The 23,443-nt window shown below is 40.9% G+C and overlaps 1 protein-coding gene across 1 annotated transcript in view; it reads left to right on the top strand.

Moving 5' to 3' along the window:
- Positions 1-3,995: 3,995 nt before the first annotated feature.
- LOC148538365 (solute carrier family 23 member 2-like) overlaps positions 3,996-23,443 on the top strand; it is a 240,093-nt gene continuing 220,645 nt past the window's right edge. Inside the window, exons 1-3 of the mRNA XM_088455399.1 lie at positions 3,996-4,096; positions 4,873-4,909; positions 21,639-21,796. Coding sequence (XP_088311525.1) covers positions 3,996-4,096; positions 4,873-4,909; positions 21,639-21,796 — 296 coding nt within the window. The remainder of the gene's footprint in view (positions 4,097-4,872; positions 4,910-21,638; positions 21,797-23,443) is intronic.

Here is a 23,443-nt window from a genome sequence, read left to right as displayed (position 1 = left end):
GGAATGGTTTGCTCGCGTGGATCTTTACATGGACATGGAAGATCTACAATTGGGAGTTGAGAAACAGTGTGAATTTAGTGATACCTGGCTCCCTTGGCTTGAGTTTAAATCTTCCACTGATTATGCAGATGCTCTAATTTAAATAACTAATGCTCTGGGTGACCCCTTCGCTTTTCCCCCTATCCCTCTTCAGTCATCCTTTATGTCTGTCTGTTTTATGTACTTTATTTTGGGTTTTTTTTTTCTTCATCTGATTGAGATCGCTCTATGTATTCTGATTGTTATACATGTGTGTACATGTCTACTCCAGTGGATGTGTTAATTGCTCAGTACTGTTACACCAACTGATTTTTTTTCCTCTGTTTGTGGTGTTATTTTGGAAACCAATATAAATATATTGCAAAAAAAAAGAAAGAAAGCAGCTCCTAGAAGTGACTCTGCAATCACCACTTGAAATGACTAAATAATTACAATAATTAATATTATACAAAAGAGAGCTTACATATATAAAAAAATGACACAATTGAATAACAGTGTATATAAATCAATAACAGTGTTCATACATTCTACATATAAGCAATATTAAAGCCACAGAATGAATGTAAAAACAAACACATAAGTGAATATTTTTTATAAAGCTCAGGTAGCGTGCATCTTTTAATTAAAAACCACACTATTGGCATATATTAGGCAGTTTTTATAGATGTATATTATAATCCGTATATTGGGGATTAGTATATAGCAAGAGTTCCAATTGCCCCTGTAGACTGAGAGGTATAATGCCGTTTATACGGCCACTTAGCAGCGCTTTATCTCAACCTCCACCCAGACAGCGGGACATGTGGGGAAATGTCTTTAGGCTTTGCTGTATTAATCTCGCTGGACGGGAGGAACTGCGCGGCTCCTGTGTAGAGGCTCTTGTGTACAGATGACAAAGATAGTGGCTCAGTTTAGGATGACTCCTTTACAAAGTCCAATAACCAAGAATCTGCCAGTGTGGATTTAGCCACTAACGCATTTCTCTGCTGTCCTTATTAGCGGTTTCCTCTGAGGGATACAGAAGAATCAGAGGGACACAATATCCCTCTGAGGAAACCACTAATAAGGACAGCTGAGAAACATGTTAGAGCCTAAAGTGTGAGCCTTGACCTTCCAAGGAAGTGCTTGCCTTTCTATCATCACTCATCTTCCAGGATTGTTTTCTTCATTTCGAGACTGTGTTGATCTGTGCATCTCAGGGAGATCTTGCTTGTACCTGGGCACTGCTGCTCTGTTCACCTCAGGGTTATTTTGTTGGTACATGGTCACTGTAGCATGGTGTACTGCAGGATTACTCTGAGCATATATCCTTTCTGAAGTCGCTTCCTCCTTTTAGTATCTTTGTATCTGGCACAATGTTTGGCAGGAGCTTTCTTGGGGACAGGAAGAGCAGATGCCCGTGAGAGGTGTGAGGTGGAGTCAGGCTGATGGATGGGGGTATGGTGGACACCTCTTAAGGTTCACGTGGCAGGTACTCATCGCAATGGCCCTTAGAGAGGTCCTGCACAAAGTGTAGGTTCCTCACAAGGAAATGTTCAGGATCAAAGGTCTCATAGAGCTCACCTGTGCAGTAAACCAAGACGCCACTAGTTTAGATAAACCACCATAAGTAAAAAGTTAGGATACAGTTTGTTAAGGAGGTACTCAGCGGAGCTAGCGTAGTTGTCCCCCTGTCATGGATCATGATGGAAAAGTCCTCCCAGTTGTTCACCATGTGCCTCACAATTAGCTCATGCACCTCCCTAACCATTAGCTGAGTGCCATACATAAGATAGCAGAGGGACTGGAACAGGCAGACTCTGTCTCCTATGATGGGGACTGTGGTGTGAGGCATCATCTCCCCTTTAACATTCAAAAACTCAATTGCTATTTCAAAATCCGTATCACACATCTAATGAAAAATTGTATTACAATCCAAATTAAGTAAGTTTTCAATATAGATATACAAATCAAGTGGATTTTCTAAAAAGAAAAAAAGTGGTCAAAGTGTTTAGTCCTTAGCAGTGGAGGCTCCAGGGGTGTGGCTGCAGTGCAGTCCAATATTCAAATAGGGGAGCCACACCAACTGCCACCCCAAATGCTAGCAAACATCATTGGCAGTTTGTGTGACTACCCTATTTGAATATTGGACTGCACTGTAGCCACACCTCTGGAGCCGCCCTTTCGTCCCAGACAATGAGCTTACAGTCCTGCAGGCTCCAGCACTTGGGCCATGTTGCCTTGGTCAAGAGGAATCAACTTGATTGAGAGGAAACATTTTATCACTTTTCAGCCCCTTAAGAGTCGAATTTAGAAAAACCCTGCTTAGTGGGTTCTTAGGTTATGGAAGGAATATGCTCTCCAAAATGTCATGTTTCTAGGTCCAAGGGTTTCGGCTGGGCGTTGATAAGTCAGAGAGTCTGGCTATTTGTTTTTATGTATTAACATGTTCATGCAAAAATAACACATGTGGAGAAATCATTACTACAAAACAAATGTCACAAATTTTTCCAGAAGCTAACAAAAAGTATTATATTGACTTTCCTTCTGCAGGAATTACAGCAATAGTTCTAACTGTGGATCTTTCCAGACAGTGTAGGAAGATATGTTGAAATGTTGAGCTACAGTAGTTAGTTGCTGAGATATATAGCTGTGATACACAATCAGACAGTGTAATCATATGTCAACAGGTCAAATTTATTGGACCAATGTGTATTTGTCAGCATTAAAAAGTTGCACTCCCTTAGGTCATTGTTGTGAAAAACTCTTTCAAGGAATTCTGACCTTCCACAATTTGCATGATTTCATACAGTGCAATATGACCCTCTGAATCCTCTTAAGTCTTATGCCAACCACACCACAGTGTAAATTATTACTACAGGTCCACAAAACATAAATGTAGAATTTATCTGTTTAAAATCATTACTTTTTATTTTTCATAGGCACATGCATTAATTGATGACATTGAAGGGAAAGATCAGAATGTAACTAATTCTACTAATGTGCGAGAGCACAATGTTCCAGCTATAGAATTAATTTATGCCATCAACGACAGACCACCTTGGTATTTGTGTATACTATTGGCACTTCAGGTTAGTATATATAACCTTTTATTCATAATATGTGGTCACAAAATGATTTTAAAGAATATGATTTAAGGCAAAATGTGTTATTGTAAATGGCAACAAAATATGCATGCTATTATTACTATTATCTTTTATTTATTGTGAACCACAAGCTTTTCCCTGTGGAAAACATTGCTAGCTGTCTTATATTTGGTTTTACATGGACATTCATGGCTCTTCACTCTTGGAAGATAAAAAAAATGGCATGGAAATAGAAGTCGCAGCAGTGAACTTGTGGCCCAGAATACAATTCTTTTTGCTCATACCCTTACTGATACCTCCTCTCACCCCAGTAATTCAGCTTAGGCTGGCCACACATCTAACGATTATTTTTCCACCTAGTTGGCTAGTTGGAACAAAAATCTGATAGTTCAGTAATAATTGTGACAATGCAAGTGCGCACGATGCTAAAAAGAATTATTAAAATACTTCCCAATTGTGTACGTATTGGTCCCGTATATACAGTAACTGTCGGTTGCTGACGGTGTTATTCTCCTTTATATGAAAACATAAACATATAGAACATAGTGTAGTATAGTAAAATCACAAATTTATTAATTACAATTCTTCAAAAATAAAAAGTTGGTGTGTCTTTCACGGCACACCCTTCATATACATAAATGTATGCAGAAGACAATATATCAAGTTTAAAACATGAAATGTATGCACAAACACTTTCACATATAGGTGCTACTACCTCTCGTTTCCGGTGAAAAAAATGGGGAATTACCGGAAGTCCCTCATATAAGGGCCCGTAATTATATAGGTGGAGGTTTCCGGATAACCTCTCCCTCGGATCCTATTAGGGGGTCTCCCGTATGTAATTCCTTCTGGGTAGATGATCCTGTCACCATGTTCCAACGCGTTTCAGGAGCTTACCTCCCTTCTACAATGCTGTGTGACAGTGATCACCTGGACACATCTTATATACCCTCTATTCCCAAAACTTCCGGGTGAAAGGTCGCAGGATTAGCCCCATGATTATGGCTGTTCTCTAGCCTCTAATTATTATTCCCATGGTCCATAAAGGATCCTCATACTTATAAATCAATGGTACATCATAATAAAAGTTTAAAACTGTATTAATTTACTCCTTAGAAGGCGATGCACGAACCGGAAGTGCGTCACAGCCCACTTCCGGTTTCGAGATCTTTGTGCTCTGGTGTAATCCGCATTGAGGGCCTGATTCAGACCTGGTTGCAAGCGCTGAGTGCTCACAACCGGGTTGATGGTGGCCCAGAGCGCATGCGCACGACGAAGACGGCTCCGTTGTGCGCATGCGCGAGACCCGGATAGCGACGGCCAATCCGTCACTCCGGGTCTAGTACCAAAGGGGGCGTGCTGTCGATGTTGAGTGACAGCACGCACCCTTTGGTGGGCGGGCCGGGGGAGTGGCTGCCCAAACGGAGGCGTTCCCGTGTGAGAGCCAAAATCCGAAATCTCTCGGGCTTGCGGCAACAAGACCCTACCACAAGTGTCTCATCGCAAGCCCGATGGTCGTGATGGTCTTGACCATCACAACCATCTACCTGGCCGTTCGCTATAGCTGTGGGTGGTCACCCACAGCTATGCGAGCGGCCAGGAGGCCGTTCTAAAAAAAAATAAAGACCAGCCCTGATTCAGTCCGGCTCTGAATCAGGGCCTGAGCCCCTTAGGGATAAGTGTTTTCAATTTAAAAATCCAGTGCATTTCACTTTTGGCCAATATTAATTTATGCCATCAATGACAGACCACCTTGGTATTTGTGTATACTATTGGCACTTCAGGTTAGTATATATAACCTTTTATTCATAATAAGTGGTCACAAAATGATTTTAAAGAATATGATTTAATGAAAAATGTGTTATTGTAAATGGCAACAAAATATGCATGCTATTATTACTATTATCTTTTATATATTGTGAACCACAAGCTTTTCCCTGTGGAAAACATTGCTAGCTGTCTTATATTTGGTTTTACATGGACATTCATGGCTCTTCACTCTTGGCAGATAAAAACAATGGCATGGAAATAGGAGTCGCAGCAGTGAACTTGTGGCCCAGAATACAAATCTTTTTGCTCAAACCCTTACTGATACCTCCTCTCACCCCAGTAATTCAGCTTAGGCTGGCCACACATCTAACGATTATTTTTCCAACTAGTTGGCTAGTTGGAACAAAAATCTGATAGTGTATGCAGTTATAAGAGACACAGGTTGGTTTTGCACTGGGCTCACAATCTAATTGTGTGACAAAAATATATATAGAACACCAAACAATATGATATAAACAATAGTGTCCTTAAAGCTGGGTAAACACCTAACAGATATATCTGCAGATCGAGTGATCAATTAACTGATGTGGCATGTTACAAAAAGAGTATATTGAGCCCAACAGAGAACTTCAATGCTCTATAAGCCAAAATTCTGAATGAATCACTGGCGAATAATATTATCAAAAAACAAGAATATGAATATCTATTGTTAAAAATCAAAAAATCCCCAAATTATATTTATTGCAGATGATTCATAGCAATACTTCCAAGCCACCAGGTAGACTAGGGGTGGGCAATAAGATGCCATCCAGATGTGGTAGAACTACACATTCCAGCATGTCCTGCCACAGTTTTGCTATTTGGCCATGCTAAAACTGGTGCAAGGCAGACTGGGATTTGTAGTTCAACAACAGCTGGAGGGGCACTTATTTCCCATCCCTGAGGGTAGACCCATTGTGTTGGGCATTGGGTGTCTTTCTGAACATGCCAGCTCATTCTTGGATCTACATCTCAATCATCATGTATTGGGATTACTCTCCTATCTACAGGACATGTCAGATGTGTTATGTAAGGTGAATGTCAGTTCCATGGATTCTTATTGGACCTATTAGAATTTTTTTATCCAATATGTTTTTATTGCATACAACATCAGCAGCAGACATAGAAAAAGACATATACAGGTCATAGTGGTAATAGACAAAGTTGATATGAAAGAGTGGGTGGTCCCGCACAAGATCTCTCCTTATTCTTGAATGAGTTTGATTGATCCAATGTTTCAGAAAAACAACAATATATTACAGCTAGTTCCTTAATTTAGGAGAAAGGTTTTATCACTCAGGTTGGCGGTGCACCCAAGGTCAGTAGTAGTACAAATTTAGTCCAATGGAGAGGAAAATAATTACTTTTTTTGAGACATTCTTTTTATTTCAGTTTAAAATATACTGTAACTTTTATTTTATATGCACAAAAAGAAGAAATACAGGTGCTCAACTCCAAATTAACTGATTGTATATAAATAAATGGTTTTTGGCATAATTTTGGCCAAGGTTATGGGCCTACCCACCACATCCGGGTAACCTCTGTCGGGTAGGTCCCTAACATACTAGGGTTCAAATCCAGAGCGCAGGACACCTCCAAACTGGCCCAGCTAAGCCGCCCCAGGGCACCGCCATAGTTAGAAAAGTGCAGTGTAAAAGAGATAGTTAAGAGCAGCCACTGCTGCATATAAAGAGTGAAAATAAAAAAGTGAGGTACATGTATAATAAACAAACAGTGAAGGGTTAAAATGTGTTATGAAAGAAAAATGTGTTATAATGCGGTCTCAGGCTTTCCAGGTGCCCTGGGGCGGCTTAGCTGGGCCAGTTTGCAGGTGTCCTGCGCTCTGGATTTGAACCCTAGTATGTTAGGTACCTACCCAACAGAGGTTACCCAGATGTGGTGGGTAAGCCCATAACATTGGCCAAGATTATGCCAAAAACCTCTATTCATTGCAAAAATGTATTTATATACAATCAGTTAATTTGGAGTTGAGCACCAGTATTTCTTCTTTTTGTGCATATATCAATTGTCTCCACAGGTAGCACCTCCAATTATGTATATATATATGTTATATGTGTGCAGTCTGAGGTCCATTTCCTATATGAATTCAATCAGTGCATTGCTTTGCACACCTGGAAAGCCTGAGACACTTTCCAATCAGACTAGCACCCTTACTATATTGGTTTAGAGCATGGAGTCCGGCATAGTAATATGCACACCAGTCAGAGGTGGCACAATATAGGTAAGTCCTGCAAATATTTAGACTGTGTAGTGCAGCTTTGGTTCATTTTTGGGGCGTGGGTCCCCCTGGATTGCTTTGATTGATCTGTTTCAGGGCACCGCATTATAACACATTTTTCTTTTATAACATATTTTAGCCCTTCACTGTTTTTTATTATACATGTACCTCACTTTTTTATTTTCATTCTTTATATGCAGCCTGGCTGCTCTTAACTATCTCTTTTACACTGCACTTTTCTAACTATGGCGGTGCCCTGGGGTGGCTTTGTTGGGCCAGTTTGGAGGTGTCCTGTACTCTGGATTTGAACCCTAGTATGTTAGGGACCTACCCGACAGAGGTTACCCGGATGTGGTGGGTAGGCCCATAACCTTGGCCAAGATTATGCCGAAAACCTCTATTCATTGCAAAAATGTATTTATTTATATGCAATCAGTTAATTTGGAGTTAAGCACCTGTATTTCTTCTTTTTGTGCATATATCAATTGTCTCCACAGGTAGCATCTCCAATTATGTATATATATATATATATATATATATATGTTATATGTGTGCAGTCTGAGGTCCATTTCCTATATGAACTTTTATTTTATACATTTAAAGATATTTCCAATATCCTACAAATATATATTTTTAAATTAAAATGAATCCCAGTCTCTGAGGACGTTAATCAAGACATATGTATGTCTTTGTGACCAAGTTGTAGGGATCAGATGTATATGTGCAGATATTCTAGATGGACCCAGTGATGGTTGTTAAATAATATATTTTTTTTAATATTATTTACTTAGACCATCTAGTGTTCTCTCATGTTTGAAGAGAAAAAGTTAGTGAAATATTGTATTTTACACTGCAATTTTAGATATTAAACTTCTGCCAAAAAATTTCGGAGATTGTTATTAGTGCACCTTATTAGTGTTGTTCCTGTTGTGAATAGGGAATCTCTCTGGAGGAAGGTCAATAAACTTCCTATTCATATATATATGAGATCCATAATTAGTACTATTAATTGAACTTTATAACAATAATTAGATTATTCCAAAATCGTTTATTTTTTTATTCATCTTATTTTGGTTTGTCTCCTTTTGTACGTAGTGTATTGGTTCTAATCTGGACTGAGAACCACATAAAAGAGCCAACAGTAGCTTCAATGTATCTAGCAATTACACTACCACATGTAGAAAGGGGGAGGGGGCTTGGACTGGAGGTGCTGCCATACTGAGACTTGTAGTACAATGCAGAGGACACATGTAACTAATCAGCAGATACTGAATTATAATCTGGTGTAATGCAATACTTCAGCTAAATCAGCACTGACACATTTACCACAGAGCTATATTTAAACTAGGGGTGAGCGGGTTCGGATTTCTGAAATCCGAACCCCCCCCGAGCCCCCCCGATCCGAGGCCGATCCGAGTCAGGCTCGACTTTTCCCGCCTGACTCGGATCTGAAATCGAGGCAAAACGTCATCATCCCGCCTTCCGAGTCTCGCGGGTTTTGGATCCTATATAAGGTACCTGCGTCGGCGCCATTTTCTCACTCGGCTGTGGACAGTGAAGAGGGAGGGTGGGAGTTAGGGCTGGCTGGGCTGTGTAGTGTAGTGTAGTGTAGTGCAGAGTAGTGTTGTGCTGTGCTGTGCTGCGCTGTGCTGCTGTTGTCCACTACTTCAAAGTCCATAGGGGCTGGCTGGACTGTGTTGTGCAGTCAGTTCTCCATAGGGGCTGTGTCCACTCCAAAGTCCTGTGCAGTGTCCCAGTCCTAAAGGGGTGCTGTAGTGTTGTCCAGGGGGTGCTCTGTCCATCAGGGGTGCTCCCCCCAAGTGCTAAAAAAATTATATTTTTTGTGTGTTTGTGAATTGTGTGCGCAGTAGCCGCACGTGCATCAACAAAGTAGTGCCAAGCGTGCGCCTGTGTCATAAGTAAAGGGCCGGCTGGCTTGACCGTTAAAGGGTGCTGTAACCCCCAAAGTACACTCCAGTCCAAACCAAAAAAAAAATTATTTTCTGTGTTTGTGAATTGTGTGCGCAGTAGCTGCACGTGCATCAACAAAGTAGTGCCAAGCGTGCGCCTGTGTCATAAGTAAAGGGCCGGCTGGCTTGACCGTTAAAGGGTGCTGTAACCCCCAAAGAACACTTCAGTCCAAACCAAAAAAATATATATTTTCTGTGTTTGTGAATTGTGTGCACTGTGGCTGCACGTGCATCAACAAAGGAGCAGCGCCAAGCGTGCGCCTGTGTCCCATAAGTAAAGAGCCGGCTGGCTCATTTCCTAAAGGGTGGTGTAACCCACAAAGTGCACTACTCTCCAGCAAAAATAAAAAAATATTTTCTGTGTTTGTGTGCGCTTTAGCCACACGTATATATCAATATAACATAAATGGAGGACCAAACTTTCTCCGATAAAAATAATATAGGGAAAGATCAAGAACCACTTCCTCCTAGTGCTGTTGCTGCTGCTGGGAGTTGTTCATCATCCCAGAGAGGAAGTAGGAACATCACTACTTTTACTAAACAATTGACCCTCCAACAGCCCCTAGCAATGAGGATGAAGTACGACAGCAGTCATCCTGAAGCAAAACGTATAACTGAGGCCTTGACTGCTATGTTGGTGTTAGACGTGCGTCCGGTATCCGCCATTAGTGCAGTGGGATTTAGACAATTGATGGAGGTAGTGTGTCCCCGGTTCCAAATCCCGTCTAGATTCCACTTGCATCCTCAAAGCAGCAGTGACAAGCGTGCGTCTGTCTGTTAAAGGGTGGTGACACCCTCAAAGTGTGCTACACAAACAATAAAAATATTATTCTTTTTTTTTCTGTCTTTGTGAATTGTGTGGGCTGTAGCTGCACTTGCATCCTCAAAGCAGCAGCGACAAGTGTGCGTCTGTCTGTTAAAGGGTGGTGACACCCTCAAAGTGTGCTACACAAACAATAAAAATATTGTTCTTTTTTTTTCTGTCTTTGTGAAATGTGTGGGCTGTAGCCGCACCTGCATCCTTAAAGCAGCAGCGACAAGCGTGCGTCTGTCTGTTAAAGGGTGGTGACACCCTCAAAGTGTGCTACACAAACAATAAAAATATTGTTCTTTTTTTTTCTGTCTTTGTGAAATGTGTGGGCTGTAGCCGCACCTGCATCCTTAAAGCAGCAGCGACAAGCGTGCGTCTGTCTGTTAAAGGGTGGTGACACCCTCAAAGTGTGCTACACAAACAATAAAAATATTCTTCTTTTTTCTGTCTTTGTGAATTGTGTGGGCTGTAGCCGCACTTGCATCCTCAAAGCAGCAGCGACAAGCGTGCGTCTGTCTGTTAAAGGGTGGTGTAACCCTCAAAGTGCTCCAAAAAATAAAAAACTATTTTTTTAATGTGTTTGTGACTTGTGTGCGGTGTAGCCGCACATGCATCAACATAGTAGCAGCGCCAAGCATGCGCCTGTGTCATAAGTCAAGGGCTGGTTTGGACATCTGGTCCAGACTGAAGGACGTGCCAACAATTTCTGACAAGTCTACTGTCACTGCATATGAACCTGTCCTCAAAGCAGCAGCGACAAGCGTGCGTCTGTCTGTTAAAGGGTGGTGACACCCTCAAAGTGTGCTACACAAACAATAAAAATATTGTTCTTTTTTTTTCTGTCTTTGTGAATTGTGTGGGCTGTAGCCGCACTTGCATCCTCAAAGCAGCAGCGACACGCGTGCGTCTGTCTGTTAAAGGGTGGTGACACCCTCAAAGTGTGCTACACAAACAATAAAAATATTCTTCTTTTTTCTGTCTTTGTGAATTGTGTGGGCTGTAGCCGCACTTGCATCCTCAAAGCAGCAGCGACAAGCGTGCGTCTGTCTGTTAAAGGGTGGTGACACCCTCAAAGTGTGCTACACAAACAATAAAAATATTCTTCTTCTTTTTTCTGTCTTTGTGAATTGTGTGGGCTGTAGCCGCACTTGCATCCTCAAAGCAGCAGCGACAAGCATGCGTCTGTCTGTTAAAGGGTGGTGTAACCCTCAAAGTGCGCTCCACAAACAATAAAAATATTCTTCTTTTTTTTTCTGTCTTTGTGAATTGTGTGGGCTGTAGCCACACTTGCATCCTCAAAGCAGCAGCGACAAGCGTGCGTCTGTCTGTTAAAGGATTACATCGGTGACAGCATCCATGTAGGCATGTCAGACAGTCCGTACCTGTACTGGCAGGAAAAAGAAGCAATTTGGAGGTCCCTGTACAAACTGGCTCTATTTTACCTGAGTTGCCCCCCCTCCAGTGTGTACTCCAAAAGAGTGTTTAGTGCAGCCGGGAACCTTGTCAGCGAAAGGCGTAGGAGGTTGCTTCCACAAAATGTGGAGAAGATGATGTTCATAAAATGAATTATCAACTCTTCCAGGGAGACCAGCCTCCAGAGGGACCTGTGGTTGTGGATTCCAGCGGGGACGAATTAATACTCTGTGAGGATGAGGATGTACACACTGAAGAGGGTGAGGAATCGGTGGATGAAGAGGATGAGGATGACATCTTGCCTCCGTAGAGCCAGTTTGTGCAGGGACAGATTAATTGCCAGCTTGTTTTGTGGGGGCCCAAACGAACCAATCATTTCAGCCACAGTTGTGTGGCAGACCCTGGTGCTGAAATGATTGGTTTGTTAAAGTGTGCATGTCCTGTTTATACAACATAAGGGTGGGTGGGAGGGCCCAAGGACAATTCCATCTTGCACCTCTTTTTTTTCTTTGCATTATGTACAGTTTGGGGCCTAGCTTTTCAAACTGCCATCCTGTCTGCCACTGCAGTTTCACGCCTAGATGGGCCACGTGTTTGTGCCGCCCACTCGTGTCGCTTAGCATAGTCATCCAGCTACCTCAGTGCAACCTTTTGGACATAAAAACACTATTGTGAGGTTTGAGGTGTTCAGAATAGACTGGAAATGAGTGGAAATTAAGGTTATTGAGGTTAATAATAGCATAGGAGCAGAAAAACCTACAAGTTCTGTGATTTTAGCTGTTTTTATGCTCTTTTTCAAAAAAATACAGATCCAAAACACAAAACCCAGAACCCAAAACACGGAAGGGTGGTTTTGGCAAAACCAATCCAGATCCAAAACACGAAGAAAGATCCAGATCCAAAACCAAAACACGAAAAGTGGCCGGTGCACACCCCTAATTTAAACTAATAGAAGTGTTAATCCATAATTGGTAAAAATATGTCTGTATCTCAATAAGGGCTGAAACTTGTCACGGTAATATCTGAGGAGAAAAATTTGAATAAACAGCATGCACACTAAACAAATCCCTTACAGATATTCAGTATTTTATAATGATAATTAAATTGATTTAGACTTTAAAATGATTGCCACTTTAAAAATACGGGGAGACTCACATAAATCCCTGCAGTAGCTGAAAATCAGAATCTATTACATTTAGCCCATAGTGTCTAAATTGAAGGTAAACCCAAAATGAGTTAGGGCTAAATGAAACAGAGTGCAAGCTGGCGCTGCTGCATGAATACATATGAGTATTCCTGTATGTTTAAAACAGCAAGCATGTTAAAGGCAAAACCAAGCTGGTTTTGCCATTAACATGCTTGCTGTTTTAAGAATACTCGCATGTATTCCCACAGTTGCTTCGGCTTGCACTCTATTACATTTAGCTTCAAATTTGTGTTGAAATTATGTAAAAGACTGCAACCCTCCCTCATTTACCATATGTCCCAAATATCAGAAACCTACTGAAGACCAAACAGAAAGGGGTGTTGATGATAGCCCAGAAGGGAAATCTGAATTATGTAGCAGGGGTGTAAGTAATGAGGCACCTTGATTAAAAGAGGGGAAGAATCCAAGCTTTTTCCAGCATTTGAGAGTAGGATCCATTGTGGGGTGGATAAAATGAGGAATTGTTTTAAGCCATGGAATAACTGAGGAGGGAAGTTTAACTGAATGACCTTCAAAAAGTGCCCATTGCTTAATGGCTTAGTATCTAGTGTCCACGAGTGCTATGTGTGAGCCTAACCTTTATAAAACAGTACACATAGAGAATCCTCCTTCCTCCATTTCTGCACCCTCTGCAAATGTGTAGATGAGCAGCACAAGTAAAAATGCTGATGTAGAAATTGAGGATGCTACTGTGGAAGTGCAACAAGATGAGGGGGATATTTGTGTAGCTGATGCCGTTAATGAGGATGTTGATGAAGAGGATGTTGTTTGTGTAAGTTAGGCACCAGTGGAAGCAGTTCTTGCCTGTGATAAGAAGAAGGTCATTATCATGCCTGGTTTTATGACCAAAAATCCACTTATGTGTGGAATTATTTTTACCCATAATTGTCAAGCCATATGTAGCATTTTTAAAGCCAAAGTAAGTAGAGGTAGGGATGTTAACCATCTAGAAACCTCCACCTTGTTACATCATTTGCAGTGAGTTCATGAAAGTTTTTGCCAAAATCTGAAAATTATGCCAAAGTAATAACAACAACCAGTCCAGTGTCAGGTAGCTCCCTTCTCTCAACTTGATCCCAGCACATGTAATCTCTACCACCAACACCTACATAATCAATCTCCTCATTAATGATCGAAGGTAGTCCTGCTTACAATTTCCTATGGCTAACTGACTCCTTCCCTATTCGGGAATTTTTTTTTAGAAAAATTAGAATCAAATGTGAAATAATTGTGTTGTAAAATAAATCTAATAGAAGAAAAAATTAATCCATGTCACATCTCAGACAAATTCTGATCATGTGAAAGATAATAATCAACAGCTGAGATCCCTTGTTCATGGGGTGTGTTGGTATAAAGTGACTCAGCATCGTAGTTCATGAGTAAGTAGTTTTCTCTTCATTCAATAGTCCAGATTTTCTCTAAGAAGTGTCTAGTGTCCTTAATGTGGGAACGTAGAAACTTGCAAATGTGAGTCAACGTACATTGGTAAATTAAATGTGAGGGACCCAACCCCAGAAATAATTGGATGCCAGGAAGTGAAGTAAGGGATTTCTGAATCTTAGGTAGGTGATAGTAAATTGAGACCACCAGTGGTGTAATCAACAAAAAGTGCCATACAGTATTTCCTTGGATAGTACATTATCCATTAGAGCCTGGTCTAAGAGGCTTTTCATATCACGTTAAAACTCCTCGGTTGGATCTTGAGTCGATTTTTCATAAAATGTAGGATTGTTTAACTGTCTAAATACCTCCTGCTTATTCCCCTTCCTCTTATTCCCCTTCCTCGTAAATTCCCCTGCCTCTTATCCGCCTCTTTTATAACAATATTATGGTCCATAGGGATTCTCTTTAAGGCCAATCTCTCCTGTCTCATCAGATTATCCCTGTTCTTTTTAACATCCATTTTTATACAGAGATTTTTTAAATCTTCCAAAGTGGTAGAGAAAAAGCTCTCCACAAAGGGTCCTCTGTATTGTAGAGTGTAAAAATTGGAGGGATTTCTAAACTTATTTCTATTAGAGGAAATATTAAAAAGTTTAGTGGTTTCCACCTGGGATGCAATTCCATTTTCTGAGAAGGCGATTCTAATATTTCCAAAGGAGTTAAGTCTTTGGAATCTAGGACAATGGGGGATCCTTCGATTCCCTTCTATTTGAGGGACTTCAGTGCAAAGTATCTCTTTTGGCTCAACATTCTAACAAATTTGTTTAGATCAACAAATAATTCAAAGATATTGGGTTTCATTGTTGAAGTGAATTTGAGCTCCTAATTCAATAATCTGATTTCATCCAATGTGAGTTTTTTACTCGATAAATTGAAAATACCCATAGTTTTTATCTCCATAGCAGGTTTTTGTTTGGGTTTCTTCTTGGCATGTCCCCCTCTAACTCCTCTCTTTCTTCTTCCCTCCTCTTTTTCCCATCCAATCTATAGCTTGGCCCCTTTCTTTTAGTGCTCGTGGTGACCGTAGATGATCTGTTCATCTCTCCCTCTCTAAAAAAGGTTGTCTAGTATTGGCAGAGGCCTCTTCCTGGGTGTTTAGTTTAGAATTAGGGGTGTCATTAAAATCTTATTGGAGAACATTAAATTTATTGTAGTGTACGACATCCCATTCAGTACGAGTCTTATCTCTAAAAGGGAACTACTGGTTGATTTCCTCGTACTGGATACCCTTTGTCTCTGAGTGTCCTTTTCCCATGTTACATTGTAAGTTTTCTTTCTAAACCCCCTAGATAGTGGTGTCTTATGTCCATATCTATTGGACTGGGGGGTTCTATGGTGAGAAGGGGTCCTAAATCTCCTATTACTGTATATGAATGAACTTTATTGTTATCATAATCATCCTTATCTCTCTGCAGTTTTTTCAAATTCTTCTACCATTTGGTTATCTTCAAAACATAATCTGCATAACCCGGACAGTCCTCAAAACTTTTTAGTTCAGTCTGAATATGTTCAGTTTCTTTCTGTGTCTCTAAAACTTTTTTAGTTCTATATTGGAGCAAAAGCTCCATCAAGTCCCTGCAGCATTTATCAAGTGTCTTTTTCCAAACCTCAGTAAATGATGGATCATCCCTAAAAGAGAATGATTTAAAAATCTTTAGCCCATGTGGAATTAGGTCTCTATCAAGATATTTTTGTAAAGTTATTTGGTTCCACCAATGGTGGGTTTCTGTCAAACACAAAGACTCCATTTTATTAAACAGTCTATGCATCACTGTATCAGCATTAGATGTCCCTGCAGCGGGTTCTATGCCAATCTTACTCATATAACTATCCCATCTTTGCAGACATTCTGAGATGCATTTAAGAATGGACATCTTAATACCGTGAGAGCTGTTCCCAGATAGCAGAAAATGGATACATTTTCTGCTAATAGGGTGTGACTTAGGCCCACTTATGCACAATTGTGGTGACCTATTACCATCCTGTTTGTACTTCTTTCTTTGTCACATTCTTAACCCTCCACTTTTTAGTGTCTTCTATACATTATCCTAGCAATCACAATCTGCCCCCCCCCCCACACACACACACGATAGGTACCTTTCTTCATTTCAAAAAATATATTTCTATATATATTTATATTTATTTTTATTTTTGGTATATCTCTATAATATATCAATTTTATATCTAATATGCCTTTTTTCATTTCTAATTGTCCCGACTTATTTGACAAAACTTAATATGTGTGCAATGGTGAAATATCTATCTATACTCCTTTTTACATAATTTTTAAATTAATCCCTTTTGGTTCATCTGTAGGTTCATTTTGTACAATAATGTTTATAATACAATGATATATAGTAATAAGTGTGGTATATTTTGTTAATTGATTTTAGTGTGTTTGTTCTATTCCCTGCTGATCGGGATCTAACTATTGAGTCCAGTCAGAGTCCAGTCGGAATTAGCAATTGTCTTTGATTGGCTGCTCAGGGTTTTTAAAGTAGAGATTCAGCAACAGGAGAATACAGGTTTTGAAGAAACAGCACAGTGCCGAGAAACGCGTCAGATACACACCCTCAGTGGCATCAGAGGAAGAATTGCAGCACTAACAAGCTCTCACTACAACTGCTTTACCTGCTTCACCTGTGTGGTTGAACACTGACTCCTGTGTCTTTCCATCTTCCGGCGGTCACACGCTGCACAGATAGACAGCCGCGGCCCTCCCTTCATACACCGGCTTTACCATCCTGGATTATATGATTGATGGCTGAGGGCAGGCTTGCCAGACTCAATCAAAGACTTCTAACATCCTTTCAGCAAAAGGCTATATCTACTAACGAGTACATAGCTCACAACATCACTACACTGTCTCAACAGGAACTCCCTGAGTTGCTATTCTGGTTTCTCAATAACTTACTATTTTTTTCTAACAGCGACTGTATGAACAGTCATGTTCAAATAATCCTACTGACTTTTTATATATAATTTATGTTGTCTTTTCATTGTTGCTATTTACATATGCTTTTAAGTGTCTTTAATCCTTAACCTCAGTTCAACTGGGAGATTTATTAAACTATTTAATTTCTATAGTTTATGGTCCTTGTAGTGATACTGCGCTCTGCTTTTTGTTAGTTTCTTCTTGACTTAAGTCTATAAATCTTGATGGCTTATTAAGCTTCATGGTGTAGAAGCAGCAAGAGTGTTAGCAACCAGTTTATATGTATAATACATATGATTCCAGTACTGTCAGCTTGTGATGTTTTCTCCAACAGGGAGCACTGAAGTTGAGAGCCTGATGGGAAGGAGACGGGAGGTATTAGGGGAGCTAGACACAGACTTATGCCTTTAGCAATACAATGGTGAAATACTATAAAAATAAATATTGACAAATATAAAGACTATTGTACCAAAAAACAATATCTGAGTTCCATTTTAAAGTCCTGTAAAGCATGCCTGTCTTATTTTAGTACAACCATTATTTAAGCAACTGGAGTGAAATCTGTCTTTTATGTTTAAAACAGCATTGTGAATCATTTTTCTTGTTTCACAGGATCAACCATGTTATAACTCTCAAAGGGCTCTATTTATTAACATTATTTTTACTAAAATAAAGTGAAAAAGGGTGTTTTCACACCCTTTTCACATTATTTTAGTTTCACCTGTAGTTATTACAGGGCAATTGGAGTAGAATTAGTAAAATTCTACTCCAACCCCCAGTATCACTTATTTTTAGTAAAGCAGATCGCATTTCCCATAATTGTAATGGGAAATGTGATCTGTGTGCAAGTTACTAAAAATAAATTGTAAAAAAATACCGGGGGAAGCCCTGTGATAATAACGCCACCTGGAGGTGGCGTTATCCAGGGTCTCCCCCGGTTACCGGGCTCCCACTCTGCTCTAACGGGGAGAGCAGAGGCGGGAGCCGGTACCAGTAATCAGCTATGTGGTCTAAGTAGACCGCAAGCTGATTACTGTAAAAAAAAAGAAAAAAAAAGAAACATTTTTTTTTTCCTTACCTGAATCCAGGGACCGGTGATCGGGCCTCCGGTGATGGCTCCTCTCCGGTCAGCTGGTCTCCCACAGTGCACTGGGGCCCGGTCATCAGGTGATCGGGTCCCAGTGCAGTATGGGAGATCACCTGATCGGGAAGCCCGGAGAAGATCACCGGAGGCCAGGAGGTGCAGGTAAGTGTAATGAAGGGAGGGGGGGTCGCCTTTTGGGTCGCGGGGTCCGCGATCGCGGGGGGCGGGGCTTAGCGCCGGGGGGGCGGGGCTTAGCATCAGTGGGGGTTAGTAGCGACGGTGGGTCGGCGCATGCGCGGGCTCTTAGTCGCGGTATTTTTTCCGAAAATACCGCGACTAGAGTGCGGATGGGATCTGCAGGGACAGAGCTTTATCGCAAGCTCTGTCCCTGCAAGGGATTTATAGTAAATCCCTGTGATATTGCCGGAATTCGCAATGCGAATTCACTCGGTAATATCACACTACAATCCGCATTCAATATGCGGATTGTAGTAAATAGAGCCCAAAGTAACATAAACCCAACATTAATATTTATATAATTCTACCATATTCCGTAGTACTGTATTTAAAATCCAGATGGCAGTCTCAACTATGCACATACTTAATACATGGCTTTGTTGCTAATAAGTTGCATATGGACTGGCTGAACATTAAGAGCATGGAGAATTTCAAAGCAGGCTCAAAATAGAGATTGACGTTTGCACGGGATGCAGCAGTAGGCCCTAAGCTTAAGTGGAACCCACAGTTATCCCTTGTCAAATAAAACAAAGGGGACAGTCATTTTATTTTAACTTAATATATGTGATGTTATTATGTATTTAATGTCTGTGATTGTGTGTGCAGCCGAGAAACAACTTTAACTCAGCAGTGTAAGTAGAATTCCTTCAGCATGTTTAATCAGTGACAATTTTAATTATTTTATGAGCCTATGCTGTGTAATTCACTTCTGTCAATCTCATTGACTTTTCTAAATGAGTAATGCTAATTATGGGATATCTGTCAACTGATACAGGACATTGTGGCTTGTGACGATCTGGTGGTTGACCCTGCTTGTGTTGTATGATAATGCACAATAATGCTCAGCATTTAATGTTTTATTGTGGCAGGGACACACATTTGTTCAGGGGCCCTTGTTTTACATTAATCATGGTTTCAGAGGGGATTTTATTTTGTATGCAGGAATCACAATGAATTTAGTTTAGATGGAAAAAGTTTTAGTGACAACCCCCGCGCGTGCGCACACACACGCACGCACGCACACACACCCCATATCACCCCAGTTTGTTATATCAGGATTGCATATTGGATAACAGATTTACAAAGAAATACAATGAGGATGTATCTGTAATAGTTGTCATTCATTTAAAAGTGAAAGTTTAGTCACCTAAGAGAACTTGATATTGTTCCCACAGACAAACCGTTGAAACAGTCAGTGTGGAAAGTGTTAATCATTACACAACCTTTATATAATAAATGTGGTCACTGGCTACAGTGATTCATGAGCCTACAGTGAAGAGAGCAGCTGCCACCTGAGGAGACCATTACAAAAGTGTTGGTGTACCTGCTGTTCAGGGAAGAGTTATATGCGGTCATCGGTGAAGTTCCCTGTCATCTGGGGAGGCTGCAGCACTGTCCTCAGGGATGAAATACTGGAGGGCAGTCACTGAAGAGAACAGAGGGGCTGGCTCAGTACAAGTCCCTAGAGGTGGTTCCTGTGCAGGAGGCGCGACTCAGTACAAGGGAGCTGGTGTCCAAGTGGCAGAGATCACCAGAGTGCAGCCCACTGAAGGGGTGGCTGCCTAGGGAGAGACAGATCACTGACTTCCGCCTGAGCGGAGCCGAGTACTGCAGCTAGTTTTTAAACAAGTTATCACAAAAATAAACATTAATTCTGTATTATAATTCAAAATTGTCCTTGTTTGTGGAAGTTGATTTATTTTCAACAAAGCAGCTGATCCTCTTGTTAGACCTCTGCCAGTTTGGACCTACAATGAAACATATACAGTATGCAAACACCAAGTGGATGCTTATGGTGTAGTAACTGCTATAAAACATTAATGATATTTCAATAAGCATTATATGTACATTTTGTAACTTGAATTTATTGTTATTCTGATTATCTTTTCCATTGTAGATGTAATTTTTTTATAGTTTCGATCATTCTTGCACAATATCTATTTGTGAGCTTGGTGGGACTTTAATTCCTGTAAGGATACCCTTCCACTGAATGCATCCATGAAACAAAGTCCACAGCCGATCATTGAATAATATACCAATTATGTAATGCAATTCTTAAAACAAGCTTATATGCTTTTACTTAAAATGCTTTAGCACAATACTGAACTTGTGCAACAGCCTAAGATGTTATAAGTCCACCGGGAACCCTTTCCATGATGCACATTTTCTTTGGAACTTTCGGCTGTGTGTATGAATCATTTACCCATATCATCCAATGCATTTAGTTGTGTCAGCAACTTCTTCAGGGGTGTAAGTTAACAAGGGGTGTTTGAACAATGTTCAAACAAATGCCTCCTTTCACATGCAAAACTGCTTCCTCCATGTTATCTATGCAAGTTATGGAAACTCCTTGACTCCCTGGAGCATGTAGCAATCTCTCCGAGGCCAGGCTGGGTGGGCAGAACACAGTGGTAATATTATAACATAGTAAGATATAATAAGATATGAGATATAATGAGATTGGAAAAATGTTGCCTGATCTGCAGAATTCCGATTTCTACTACGAAATACAGATGATAGGGACAGAATTTTGCATAAATAACATGAATCCATGTATCCATACTGCCTTGTGTTAATGATTCAGGCTGGTGGTGGTGTAATGGTGTGGGAAATGTCTTTGTGGTACACATTAGAACCTTAATACCAGTTGTGCCCCATTTAAATGCCACATCCTACCTGAGTATTGTTGCTGACCATGTTCATCACTTATGGCCCTAGTCTGTCCATCTTTTAATGGCTACTTACAGAAGCATAACACACATACCACATGATTTTGTCCTCAGCTGCAGCTGACAAATCTGCAGCAACCAACTGTGTGATAATATTATGTCACCATGGTCCAAATATATGAGAGTGGTTCCAGGACACCTTGTGCCACAAAGTCGGGTCATGGTGGGTTCCTCTGTTCAGGCAGGGCACAGGGTTGCGCCCTTCAGGCTATGGCACTCCGGGCGACGGCCCTGCTAGCCCGTGCCTTGAGCCGTCACTGATCATTGATCATACAGTACAGCATATATACAATCTGTGCAATCAAGGTCTCTGGCTTGCTTGAGAATTTATTAGTGTAAAATACAGTTTACGTAAATATCCTCTACATCCTGTTGCCTATTGAATAACATGCACATTTATTTGTAGGATAGCTAATATATCCCACCATACTTGTATATAACTTCTTCATAAGGCTTGAAGTTGCTGTCCTGCTGCTTCAGAGTTTATAACCTATGCAATATATTTCACAATAAGACCACAGATAAGCACTACCATCAAGTTAGTGAAACCAGGAAATTATTCTGTTTCTTATTTACATCATGTGACTAATAATAAACAACATAATAAAATATATGTATTTTCTCTACTTTGTACAGCATTACATTTTGGCCTTTGGTGGAATAATAGCCATTCCATTAATTCTAGCAGAACCCCTGTGTGTTAATCATGACAATGGAGTGAAAAGCCAGTTGATAAGTACCATATTCTTTGTGTCTGGAATATGTACACTTCTTCAAACAACAATAGGAACAAGGTAATTAAAATGATCAATCGAAATAAAAAAAAATGTGACTTACAAGAGAAGGAAATGTATAGGTTTGCTAACAAAACAGACCCATTGTATCAGTAATATGCAGCTTACTTACCTTCTATTTCTTTCTGTTCTCTGAGTGATCTGGGGGAGGGAGAGGACTAAGTGGGAGGGGTGGGGTCATAATGCTGGGAATCACGCAATGCAGCTCCCACCCCCACCCTACAATCTAATGTTGTAGTTCACATCCACATATACATGACACCTATTATTGTGCCAATTTTCCCTCGTATTTCTTCGTTGTTGGTTTTTACACAAATGCATGAAATTCATTCTGCTGCAACAAAATACTACACACATAGGGCCTCATTTATCAATGAACCTTAATACCAGCTGCATAAGCATATTTTGTTTAGTACTGCAGTGATACTAATGAATATGGCATTGGTAGTTAGCATTACTTACCTCACTGGCGAGATCCAGCGATGCCCCCACCCCGGCAGCATTCTCTGCTCAGTTGTTGGTAGCTTACAAGTGCCAATGACGGGCTGCTGTGTCATGTGCATGCATGTCGGACTATCTGCACATGTGCATGACACTTATACACGGCGGGGACACAGCAACGCCTGGCAGCCTTCGCCGGTGGTTTAGGGCTGGGCACTAGGGGGAGAGTTAGGGTTAGGCTGTATAGGGTTAGGCTGCAGGGGGGAGGGTTACAGTTAGGCTGCGTGTGGGGGAAATATGTGTTATGTTAGGACACTTACCTAGTTGGGTTAGGATTCTGACTGTCAGGGTGCCACTGTTGGTATTCAGACTGCTGGCATCTAGACCGCCGGGATCCCGTACTCAACCCTAGTTTTGCCAATTGATAGTGGCAGTGGCTTAGAAGTGTGGAGTATATATCTAGGGCACAGGTTATCAAACTCGGTCCTCAGGACCCCAAACAGTGCATATTTTCCATGTCTCCACACTGAATCAAGTTAAAAAATTTACTCCATCTGTGGACATTTTAAAATGTGTCAGCGAGTAATGAATACACCTGTGCAGCTGCTAGGGGACCTGCAAAACGCGAACTGTGTCGGGTCCTGAGGACCGAGTTTGAGAACCACTGGTCTAGGGGTATATTCTGTCATATACTGTCATACACATCCGGTTCGTGACCAAGGCAATCGTACTCTGTTGTGCTCACCATTGATGCTCAGTTCCCAAAATTTTCAGGACCTCAAATTGATCTGAAGATGCCACAGCTTGCCCCAGTGCCTTCCCCATCATGGCTCACCCCAGGATCCTTGATAGAGCACACAACTAAGCCTGCATCTCTTCAAGCCTGCTGACACTAATCAAGACCACAACTCTGGCCTATTCCATCTTCCTTTATCCTTTAGCCTGCACCTGCACACTTTATTCTGCAGTGAATCCAGCCACTGGCTACTACCATCTGTCTGGAATACCTGATAATTCCCAGGTTGGTGTAGTCAGTACCTCCTTTCAACATCATTGCACATAGACTCCCACACATCTTCTGTTTTACTATAGCACCGATGTGCTCTGCAACACTTATCATTACTGTGGCTCAGATAGACCTCAGAACCTTCCACTGAGACCCTGGATCCTGACCACACACTGATCATTTAGGCATGGACCAGCCAC

This window comes from Taudactylus pleione, unplaced genomic scaffold (assembly GCF_031769625.1).
Source record: "Taudactylus pleione unplaced genomic scaffold, aTauple2 ptg000040l, whole genome shotgun sequence".
Lineage (NCBI taxonomy): Eukaryota > Metazoa > Chordata > Amphibia > Anura > Myobatrachidae > Taudactylus > Taudactylus pleione.
Note: the sequence above shows the minus strand (reverse complement) of the source record. Positions and strands in the feature narration are given on the sequence as shown.